The 12,801-nt window shown below is 39.8% G+C and overlaps 1 protein-coding gene across 1 annotated transcript; it reads right to left on the bottom strand.

Annotated features, from left to right (window-relative positions):
* Positions 1 to 4,181: 4,181 nt before the first annotated feature.
* On the bottom strand, positions 4,182 to 5,663 carry LOC138898854 (uncharacterized). Its single transcript, XM_070184960.1, has 3 exons — positions 5,358 to 5,663; positions 5,161 to 5,257; positions 4,182 to 4,297 (listed from the first exon to the last, which is right to left on the bottom strand). Exons 1-3 carry the CDS (start codon positions 5,661 to 5,663, stop codon positions 4,182 to 4,184), a joined length of 519 nt encoding a protein of 172 aa, XP_070041061.1.
* Between the last annotated feature and the right edge of the window lie 7,138 nt (positions 5,664 to 12,801).

Genomic DNA, 12,801 nt, shown 5'->3' with positions numbered 1-12,801 from the left:
AGCGTATATAAATGTGCCATGGGTATTCATGCTCGGGGTTGATTCTAGCTCACTCTATGCTTTATTTGGTTGCATGTTCTACTCGATTCTATGTATTATATCATGCCCCGACCTCGGGGAGCGGGACCGTTGCTCAACCAAGATACCCCGGTCAAGCAAGCCTTTACTATCCTTCTACCTAACTTACCCATAAATAAAGAGAAGAATACATTTCATTAATTAGACAATAAGAGGTCATGTGAAAAAAGAGTTCATTTTCATTAGTTAGGAGATTAACAAGTCTCCAAAATAGTATGTTGTACAATCATAGTTAAAGTGGAAAGGATGATACGATTACAACATTTTTAATTTAACCTTCCCAAAAACAGATACAACCCACACTATGTCTTCGCAGCATGAAATCAATAAGAGACTCATCCAGTATCGAGGTGTCAAGTTAGGGTAAAGGTAAATTTCAAGTAAGTTTCATTAATTTAAGTTGGGAGATCTTTAGCACCGATACACCACCGTGTGTTAACATGGAGTCCAATCTCATCCCGATCGGCTAAGCCGTCTCACCCAGATACATACACTCACAATACCACCATGTACACGGCATGGCGTCCGATCTTAGCCCGATCGGCTAAACCATTTCACCACAATGTCGTGTGGGTCGACATCACATCACAATTCGCTAGCAATAATCTTATCCCATTTAAGGGGAAACATCTCAACACACCAATCTCATCCGATATAAGGGGAAACAGTCTCATCACATTCACACGGGGATTTACCCCTCAATCACTCCTACACTGGCACGTGTAGTTTCGGAGTTAGGTTATTCCGACCTACCCTTCCTTGGTGGCTAAATGATACTCCCAAGGCATTTATTATTAAAAGTATTTACCACTCAATTCATATTATTTTACATGTCATTCATTTTATGGGCATCATTGGCCATACACAATATCATTCTTGGCACTTTGGTCGTACTTCATAATTCATGCTCACTATTCCACTTTCAAACATTAACACGGATTGTCAACAACAAACATTTCTATTCAAGACTTTAAGCACACATTTGAGCAATTTAGGGTCTTAGGCACATGTGATTTCTTACACAATTTGATATGATCACTTTCATTTGGACTTGACTTGAAGTCACAACATTTTAATACATACTCATTCTTTGAACACGCTCCCGAAGAATAACATAACATAATAAGAATATTTCGGAACACATTTTGAACATATTCATATATATATATATACATCATCTGACACCAAACTTATTCAGAAAAGTCAATTCATAATGGACAACTCGGGACTTACAAGATCATCGTGGGAATTCAATTCTAAGAGAGAAGTTTAACCAACATACCTCGCCTCGAGCTTTTTAAATTACTACAATATTCTGGAATTCTTAGCCTCGTCGATCTATTTAGATATATAGCAAAATTGAACACAAATTAGTAGAGAGTTCATAGTTACAGCTCACTTGAGCATTTTATCAAACATTAGGTGTGCATTAAGGTTTCAAGGTCCTCCTATGGTGGATTCTTTCATCCCTCTACCCAAAGTTTACCCAAAAGAGCTTAACAATCTTCCCACTACCCTTGGTAGTACATGCATGTAAAATAAACAACTCTCATACTTAAGAATCATATTCCCAATTACCCATCTCTACCTAAACTCGAAATTGAAGACTAGGGTTAGAACCTTACCTCTTACATGAAGACCTTGTGAGTTTTCCTTGTGTATTCTCCAAGTCTTGACCAAGAATTGTTGAACAATTAGCCTAGGGTCTCCTTCTCTCTCTCTAGAACACTCTCCCTTCTTTCTAAAATATCATATTTCTCTCTCAAAATTAACCCCAAGGGCTTTTAATCAAAATACGGTCGGGTAAAAAAAATTAGAAAAATGAAGCCCTGACACAGATCTGCAATCACATATGCAACCGCATAATGCTTCTACGGTCCGCAAAATGGACCGCACAATGGCCCTCCGGTACTGGGCAATTCTGCCTCGTTCTGCGGCCGGTCTTCTATTCGCAGACCAATTCTGTGGTCACATAATGCGCTGCAGAACTCCCCTTCCGAAAAATTTCATGTTGGGTATGTGATGGGTTATGCTGCCCGCATAATGATTATGCGGCCGCATAATGGACCGCATAAGGGTCCAAAACATTTTCCCCAAGTTTCTGCTTAAATCTGCGACGGATCTGCGATCCGCATATCATTCTGCGACCGCAGAATGGATCGCAAAAATGCCCTTGTTCTTCCAAAAAATTTCTCCAACTCCCCAACGCACTATGAATGTACCTATGACAAGGCCTCAGCTATACCTCAAAAGTAATGTACAAGAAATCAATACAACATATGGTCCCTGATGTAGAATAGGGATCAAAAGAATCCGCTGAGTGGAGGGTATGTTACTATCAAGGATAAATGTCGCCCACTGAGATACCACATGCATCCATTAAAGATGCAGTGTCCCCAGCAAAAGGGGCATTATTACATATGGAATAGTACTAGTATGTAAGCAAAGTACCGTCACATGGACTGGAAAGCCAACATAAGGAGTGATAATCATTGAAGTAGGGAGTAAATCAAGAGTAATGTAAATGCCATGTTAAGACATAAAAACAAAACAAGTATAGCATCAAGTTACCGACACACCACCATGCACGTGGCATGGAGTTCGATCTCGGCCCGATTGTCTAGGCCGTCTCACCCCAATATATGTGGATTGACATAGAAATGTGAAACCACCATATGCGTGCATGGCGTCCGATCTCCGCCCGATCGGATAGGCCGTTTCACCACAATGCCGTGTGGGTTGACATGGTCTTTGCTAGCAATCAATCTATCCCAATCTAAAGGAAATAATATCAACATAATACAAAGAGAATATATCCCTCAATCATCTCCTAGACCGGCACGTGTAGTTTCAGGCAAGGGCCTTATAACCCACCCTTCCTTGGTGACCTAACGATACTCCCAAAAACATTGAACATAAAACACTTCATAAAAAAACTTTTCTTTCCATTTGTCCCTTGGGACATATATCATCATTATCATTAGCCACTAATGGTCGCACTTCATATTTCATACTTTCACTTTCCATGAGTCGTCATAAAACATCCATGATATGCAATACATTGGATAGTCATAGCTTTAAAATACATGATTAATGAGAGCCTTAAACACATTGAATTACTTCCAAAGGGGGAGCATAGTAATTTTCAATTGAAACATAAATTTAAATCATAAGCATTTGATAGAATAATCATACTTAGAATATTTTCCCAAAGGGGAGCATAATATGGTAGGGGCAATTGGAACATGACTTGAGTACATAAGTAATTGGATAAATCAACCATTGGAAGCAATTCTGAACAATAGGAATAAGAGCTTGTACAAACCATGCTTGGTGCTATTAATGAATTCATGGAATCTGATTCTTTAGAATGAGTTTATCCAATATACTTTGATTAAGCTTTCCTTAGGATCACTACGGTGTTCCGCTACTCTTAGCAAATTTCAATCTACATTAACATAGTTCAATTGAACCATTATTAGGAGGATTTTCATGATATAGGTCTTTTAGGCATTTTGCCAAATACCTAATATGTGAAATCGACTACAAGGTTCGGTAATGGAATTCCTTCACCGACAACCAATTCCCAAGCAAATAATCATTCTACAATAGTCCTACAACATCCAACAACCCATATTGGTACAAGCATGCCCAACTGTCTACTCCAAACTAAAGAATCATACTTCTTAGCCTTCACACGCACACCCACATTCAAGTTTGAGAGCTTTTGTCTTCCGATCACCATCCCATAAGCCCCAACATAATAAAATTTCTACTCAAATCCATTATAAGACTTTGCATGAAATCTTACCTAGATAGTTGAAGACCCTGTAATATCTTTCTTGAATCTCCAAGATTGAGCAAACAATCGAGGAGTAAAAGTGTTAGAGCTCTCTCCTTCTCTCTCTAGAGTGTATCTCCTTCTCAAACATATCTGGGTTTCCCTCAAAAATAACCCCTTAAGCCTTTTTATTAAAATAGGGTCGGGTTAGAAAATTCCCATAGCATTATGACTTAACTCTTCATTCCCACACCAAAGTTCCAACTTTGGCTAACTCTCCAAATTTCTAAAAATTTCAGTAGAGTTTCCTCTGTATTTGAGCCTATCCACCTGTCAAAGAGCCCCAGAAACTAATCCTAACAACATATTCATCACTCAACGATATATCATAAACATGAAAATGCATTTCATTGCCAAAAAGCGGCATCTTAGCATAAACTGTACCAGTTTGAACATAACTCATAGAATGTAAACTTCTATCATTCTTTTAAACATAACCATCATGTTATATAAACAAGTGTGGATATTGCCTCTTCATATCTTCCTCGGCCTCCCAGGTGCATCTTCAACTTGTTGGTTTCGCAATAGCACTTTGATGGAGGCAATCTCTTTATTCGTCAACTTTTGAACTTTTCTATCAAGGATGGCAACCGGAATCTCCTCATAAGTCAATTCTTCATTAACTTCAATAGACTCCACCGGGACGATGAGCGACGAATCTCCAACCACCTTCTTCAACATGGACACATAAAACACCGGGTTCACCAGGGACATCATTGGAGGTAACTAGAGCCTATAAGCCACTTGACCAACCCTCTACAAGATTCTGTATGGTCCAATATACCTTACTCAATTTCCCTTTCTTCCCAAATACATTATTCCCTTCATGGGGGAAACTTTCAAGAATATCCAATCATCCTCTTTGAATTCCAAATGTAAGCGATGCACATCCAAAGAGGACTTCAGGTGACTCTAGTGGATTTCATCTGCTCCTTGATGATTTTGACCTTCTCCATAGCCACACGAGGTCTGGCCCTATCAATTATGCTTATCATACTTTAAACCAACCAATGTGAGATCTACATCTCCTACTATATAGAGCTTTGAACGGTGCCATCTGAATGCTGGCATGATAGTTGTTGTTATAGGCAAATCCTATGAGTGGCAAATGATCATCGCAGCTACCCTTAAAGTCCAAAAGACATGCACGCAGCATATCGTCAAGTGTTTGTATAGTCCGCTTTGCTTACATGTCGGTCTGTGGATGGAAAGTTGTACTAATATTTACCTAAGAACCAAACCTTGCTGAAAGTTTTGCCAAAAGTTAGCGGTGAACTGCGTCCCTCGATCAGAGATGAGGGAAACTACAGTGCCAAGCAATCTGACTATTTCCTTGATCTATAATTAAGCATAATATTTTGTTGTGTCGATATCCTTAATAGGAAAAAAATGTGCTGATTTTGTGAGTCGATCCACAGTCACCCAAATCGAGTCAAACTTGCAAGGCTTGCAAGGTAGACCTACCACAAAGTCCATATTGATCATCTCCCACTTGTTGGTGCTCGACTTTCATTTGCTGGCAATTCGGGCAACTAGCCATAAAGTCCGCTTCATCCCTTTTCATGTCATTCCACAAGTAGACTTTCTTGAGATCATGGTACATCTTTGTAGAGACTGGGTGCACAGAATACTTGGAATTGTGAGCCTCGATCATGATTCTCCCTCGGAGACCATCTATATTTGGAACACATAATCGCCTGTGGTATCTTAGCATACCATCATTCATGCCAAGATAAAAAGCCATGGTCTTATGTTAATGAATTCCCTCCTTAATTTGCACCAAAAATAGATCATCATATTGTTTCTCCTTGACTTCTACTATGAGTGATGACTCGGCCCTATTTTGCACAATCACGCTAAAGTCCGCAAGTCAGACTCCAAACTAGCCAACCGCTAAACTTATTTGGTCATCGTCCTTTGGTGTGCCTCCAAATGCACCAGACTACCCATAGATTTCCAGCTAAGAGCATTTGTCACAACATTATCTTTCCATGGACGGTAGAGAATGTCAATGTCGTAGTCCTTGAGTAACTCAGGCCATCTCATTTGCCGTAGATTCAACTCTATCTGCTTCAAGATATATTGAAGACTCTTGTGTTGCGTGAATATGTCTACATGGACCTCATACAAATAATTACGCCAAAACATCAATGCGAACACCACCACCATAAGTTCCAAGTCATGTATTGGATAATTCTTCTTATGGTTCTTGAGTTGCCCAGAGGCATAAGCGATCACCTTGTTGTGTTACATTAGTACACACCTGAGTCCAAGTCTTGAACCATCACAATACACAACTTGGTGGTAAGGTCAACATTGGTGTTGTGGTCTCCCTTGACTTCAACTCTTGGAAGCTCCTTTCACAAGCATCTGACCATTGGAATTTAGCTGCCTTTTGCGTCAATTTTATCAATGGAGAGGTAAGAGAAGAAAACCCCTCCATAAACCTCCTGAAATATCAGGCTAAGCCTAAGAAATACGAATATGTGTCAGAGTTGTAAGTCCAGGTGAATTCTTCAAAACGGCAATCTTCTAAGGATAAACCTTATTCACCTCATTGGAGATAACACGACCCAAGAAAGTGACGGACTCGAGCCAAACTCACACTTTGAAAATTTCACATAAAACAAGTGGTGACACAGAGTTTATAAAATCGCCATAAGATGATCAGCATGGTTCTCTCGACTTCATGAATATACAAGGATGTCGTCAATGAACACTATTACAAAAGATTTGAGAAAAGGCTTGGTAGACTCGATTCAAAAGATCCATGAAAGTTGTTGTTGCATTCGTTAGCCCAAAAGACATTACCAGAAATTCAAAGTGCCATACCTGGTCCCAAAATCTATTTTCGAAATATCCTACTCCCTGATCTTCAATTGGTGATATCCCAATCTCAAATCAATCTTGGAGAAGTACTTGGCACCATGTAGCTGATCAAACAGGTCATATATCCTTCGAAACGGGTACTTATTCTTGATTGTGTCCTTGTTGAGCAGTCGATAATCGATATACATCCTCAATGAACCATACTTCTTCCTTACAAATAGGATCGGGCGCATACTCTGCCGGATGAAACCCTTCTCTAGCAAGTCTTTCAACTACTCTTTCAAAGCCTTCAATATGCCGGAGCCATTCTGTATGATGGAATTGATATAGGTTGTGTACCAGGAAATGCATTGATATCGAAATCGATCTCTCTATTTGGTGGGACTCCAGGAAGCTCATCGGGAAAGACCTCTAGAAATTTATTCACAACTGGCATGGACTGAAGTGTCGATGTCTCAACATCGGTGTCCGTGACTCGACCAAATGGTAGATACATCCCTTGCTGATCATCTTTGATGCCTTAAGGTAAGAAATAAATGTATAGATCATGTATGTACTAAGACGTGTAAGCCTCTTGATAAGGAGCCTTAAGGCAAGAATATCTATCCACCCCTATGGTGAAAGGCAATGAGAGATTTAGAAGATAGATACAAATTTCAACAAGCAAAAGAAGCAAGATGAAAAAGGGTACGAGGTACCCAGCTAATGAAGATTATCGCAGAGGAATATAAGTCTTTTGAGTTACCTTCAACAATAACAGATGTATGTACAATTGGCCACACACACCTTATTTATGCCATATGGGCGCTAACAGAAGTAGTATAAAAGAAGGCAGGATATCAGGATCTAGCTAGGGTTAGGGTAACCCAAAATGGTGGATCGATTGTTACGTTAGCTGACATTTCTGAAGGATATTGCAAATGTGCTAATAGATCTCCTTGTGTTACACCCAGATGGTGCACTCTAAAATAGTACAGCTAGATATGAGTACTACAAAGATAGGCGCTGGTAGCCTTGAAGGGATAAATCACCCTAGTGTGGCTCCCGTCCCTAGTAGAGAGAGAATGTTAGGCAACCCAAAGAGCCGGTGGATGGAGCAAGGGGAGCTAAAAGCAAAAAGATGTCCTGCTAAAGTTTTCTGAATAAAGTAATACACATAAATGTTAGCGGGAAATAAGAAGAGGATTAATAAAGCATTATAAGTAAGTTGTGATACATGGATGACAACGGTAGATCAAAAAGATGATAGTATTACAGAGTCTATAGTCAAGTGTAGGAAAAGACGAGAGCTGACAGGCCTTGAGACAACAAAAGAGTATAGGCCCTAAAGTCATATCCTCATTTCGAGAAATAAGTTCATGACTCCAACGTGATTACCAAAAGGAAAAAAATTAGACCCCAGAATAATAAGAAATCAGCATGGATTGATGAACAAGATAAACTAAACATGAACTAGGGACTGAGTAATAGTCGGCATCATGAGAATTTCAGAGATTGCATCCCGGCGATAATAGAATGGACGAAAGAAGAATACCCTTTAAAGGTCATTCAGGAAGATGCTTCCCTAAAGCAAGCAAGGTGAGCAAAGTTAAACTTAAGGGACTGTATGTGCCAATTACACTAAGTATCACCCTCGCGAGTAAGGAATTTCGTTATCCCTGGTACATAAGGATTACCGCGAGGCGAGTAAGGATCATCGATGGTGTGGAAAGATGCCAAAGATGAAGAGGTAAAAACATCTATACGTAGATCATTGTAGCACTAAATCTTAGTACTCCCCTAAAGGGAGGAATATGGAGTGATGTGGCATTAATCAGAATTAAGCGATTCTAGTAACTATGGAATGGTAAAGGAAGAATGTGATAAAAATGAGAAAAGGGATGAGATTGCACTATTGAAATCCTACCGATATGCTACGATTCCAGAATATTATGCAAACACGATGTCAAGGAAAGGAAGTAAGGGTTCCTACCCGAGATGTTATTGATAAATAAGGAGCTAGTGTGAGACGTAAGTTAAGACAAAGGGAATAACCCAAGAGAGATTACGCAAAATATTGATATGAGAATGGGCCAACGAGTAGTTAGTAGTTGATTCATAAAGAGCCTAATTATGGCTAGACAAAAGGTTGCAGACAAATCAGCAGATCGTGCAAGATAAACATAGTATAACCCAATATAGTAAATTCAGCCTCGTAGTTATGACATTATAATACTTGAGATATATTCGGATAGGAGTTGAGGAAGTTAGAGGTCATTCTTGGCACATTGGCCGTATTTAGTATTTCATGCTCACCTTTTCACTTTCTAACATCAACATCATCAATAATAACAACAACAATTCAAATCAAGGCATGTAGTACACATAGAGATTCTTCACAAAATTTGGCATAATAGCCTTCGTTTGAATTTAACTTGAAGTCGAACATTTCTAATGCACAGCCCATATTTTTAACACATCCTCAATTTATAACATAACATAAGTAAAGCATTTGGGTTACTTGTTGAACATACATCTTTCAATCCAATCTTACTCGGGATAGCCAATTTTATAATGAACCACTCGGGACTTACATGGTTCACATGAATATCGTGGGATCCAATTCTAAGAGAAGAGTTTAGCCAACATACCTCAATTGAGCTTCCTTAAACTCCAAAATATTCCGAAATTCTTAGCAACTTCAATCTATTATAGAAATATAACAAATTGAATCAAAATTAAGAAGATGCGCATGGTTCTAGCTCATTTGAGCATTTATCAAACACTAGGTGTGCATTAAGGTTTTAAGATCCTTTTATGGAGGATTCCATTATCCCACAACCCAATCTTTACCATTTTTAGCTCAACAATCTTCCTACACACTTTGATAATGCATGCATGTAAAATAAACAACTCTCACGTCCAAATATTATCTTGCTAATTACCCATTTCTAGACAAATTCGAAATTGAGGGTTATGGTGTAGAATCTTACCTTTAGGATGAAGACCTTGTGGGTTTTACTTGTTAATCATCCAAGATTTGAGCAAGAATTGAAGAATCATTTATTGAGGAACATCATCTCACTCTAGGGCTCTCTCTCTCTCTCTCTCTCTCTCTCTCTCTCTCTCTCTCTCTAAAAGGTAATATTTTGGCTCAAAAATGGCCCAAAGCGTGTATTTAACGAAGTAGGGTCAGGTTTTAAAAACCCAAAAATAAAGCTCCGGAACAAGGTCTGCGATCGCATAATTGATATGCGGACCGCATAATTGGTGTCCAGAATCGGCAAAAATCTGTTTGTGTCTGCGGTTGCATAGTCGACCGCAAAATGGCATCCAACTAACCCTCTCCTACCTCACTTCTGTGGCCATTATGCGGCCCGCAGAGTGACTCTGCGGTCGCATAATGGACCGCAGAAACGCATTTTGCTGCAAAATATTTTCCTTTACTTTCCAGTGCATTGTTCAACCCAAAGGTTCCGAACCGCGTAAGCCCAATTTGGCACCAAGAATTAGGCTCTTTTGGCAACTTTTACTGGGCTTTACACTTAAGTACTTCAAAAATGTTTTCGGGGTGTTACATTGATGCAACATTATTAGTGGAGGATGAAGAAAGACATAGTGGGATTTGTAGCTCAGTGCCTAAATGGTCAGCATATGAAGTATGAGCATCAAAGACCGGGGGGACTCCTTCAGAGGCTTTAGATTCCGGAGTGGAAATGGGAGTGTATCACCATGGATTTTGTAGTTGGACTCCCACGAACTTCGAGGAAGTTTGATGCTATTTGGGTGATTGTGGATCGGACGCATTTCATTCTAGTTGGGACTAATTATTTTTCTGTGCGGTTGGTTGTGATATACACCCGCGAGATTGTTCGCCTTCACGGTGTGCCGGTGTCCATCATTTCAGATCGGGGCACGCAGTTTACATCCCAGTTTTGGAGAGCAGTGCAGCGAGAGTTAGACACATGGGTTGAGTTGAGTACATCATTCCACCCTCAGATGTACGGATAGTGTGAGCACACTATTTAGATATTGGAGGATATTATGCGCTTGTGTCATAGATTTCGGGGGTTCTTGGGATGCCGCTTGCATAGTTTGCCTACAACAACAGCTATCAATCGAGCATTCAGATGGCTCCATATGAGGCTTTGTATAGGAGACGGTGTCGGTCTCTGGTGGGTTGGTTTGAGCCTGGTGAGGCTAGGCTATTGGGTACTGACTTGGTTCAGGACGCTTTGGACAAGGTTAAGTTGATTCAGGATCAACTTCACACGTCACAGTCTAGACAAAATAGTTACCCCAATCGGAAGGTTCGTGATGTCTCTTACTTGGTGGGGGAGAAGGTACTACTCAGAGTTTCACCCATGAAGGGTGTTATGAGGTTTGGGAAGAAGGGCAAGTTGAGCCCACGGTACATTGGCCCGTATGAGATGCTTGAGAGAAGGATTGAAGAGGTGGCTTACAAGCTTGGCTTGCTACCTAGTTTGTCAAGTTTGCATCTAGTGTTTTATGTTTACATGCTTTGGAAGTATGTCAGTGATTCATCTTATGTTTTGGATTTCAGCACGGTTTAGTTGGATGGTGATTTGACTTATGATATGGAGCTGATGGCCATTTTGGATTGGCAGGTTCGAAAGTTGAGGTCAAAGAACATAGCTTCAGTGAAGGTGCACCGGATAGGTCAGCCATTAGGGGAGGCTACTTGGGAGAAAGAGCAGGAGATGCGGAGAAGATATCCACACCAATTTGAGACTCCAGGTATGATTCTAGATCTGTTCGAGGACAAATGTTTGTTTGGGGGGGAGGATGTAACGACCCGGCCGGTCTCTTTGAGTGTTATAGCCCCGTTCCCCTATTTATTGCTTATTCTATGATCAATTGTTATTATGTGACTTGTCGGGGTGGTTGGTTTGGTTCCAGGGATGTTTCAGAATAAATTGGGATACTTAGTTCTAAGGTTGGAAGCCTAAGTTGAAAGAGTTGACCGGATGTTGATTTATGTGTAAATGGCTTCGGAATGGAGTATTGACGGTTTTGATAGCTTTGTATACCCTATCACCTTCACGAATTTACTCATCACTTGTTTGAAGTAGCATAATGCTTATAATCTCCAAATAATCTCATTCCGAACTTACGTCGATTAGCTTACGACAAAACTTTAACGTACAAAAATGCAGGATGTGACATCTCATTTCCGAGCTTATATCAATTTACTTATGGCATACTTCCACGTATGAAAACATGGGGCGTAACATCTTCACCACTCTTAAGACTTGGGAGCTCGATTTTGAAGGGTTTCAACGGTGTTCTGGTTGCTTTGGCGTTTTATCACATGTTACTTCTTGTTGCCAGTTGTTGTTTCCATTATTTCGTTATTAGTAATATTCTATCATTTGTTAGCCTTATATTGATGCTCTTTCCACTGTTAGCTTTAGATTGAAATGATTACACATGTTATTGTCTAGTGGGTGCCTTGACTTACCTTGTCACTACTCCACTGAGGTTAGTCTTGATACTCTCTAGGTACTGCTATGGTGTAGTCATGCTATGCTTCTGCATATTTTTGTGCAGCTCCAGGTACTTTAGATAGTGTGGGTTTTGAGTGTGGTGCCTATGCGGTTCGTGACTTCAAGGTACACCTGTAGTTTTCGTTCGTAGGCGTCGGAGTCACCATCTTACTTCATTATGCTACTGTTTAATTGTAATTCAAAATAGTATAGTATTTTTGTATTGTCTTGTGTACCCTCTGTAGAGCTTATGACTTTGTATTAGTGGGTTTTGGGATTTTGAAAGTTGTATTATGATATTGGCTATGTTTTGGGTCATTATTCTCAGTGTTATATAATATTAAATTAATGTTATATAATATTAAATTAAATTAATTGGAAGCGGTTAATGAAATCTTTTCAGTATTTAATTAATGGAGTACATATCCTCTTTATTCAGGGATGAATTTGGGTAGAATGAAATCTAACAGGCTTGCTCAATCGGGTTTACTCGGTTGAGCGCCGGTCGTGCTCCCCGAGTTTGGTGCATGACATCGGCCTTTGTGGGCGAAATCATCAACATATACT

This window comes from Nicotiana tomentosiformis, chromosome 9 (assembly GCF_000390325.3).
Source record: "Nicotiana tomentosiformis chromosome 9, ASM39032v3, whole genome shotgun sequence".
Taxonomy (NCBI): Eukaryota; Viridiplantae; Streptophyta; class Magnoliopsida; order Solanales; family Solanaceae; genus Nicotiana; species Nicotiana tomentosiformis.
The sequence above is the reverse complement of the archived record's forward strand: the minus strand, read 5'-3'. Positions and strand labels throughout refer to the sequence as shown.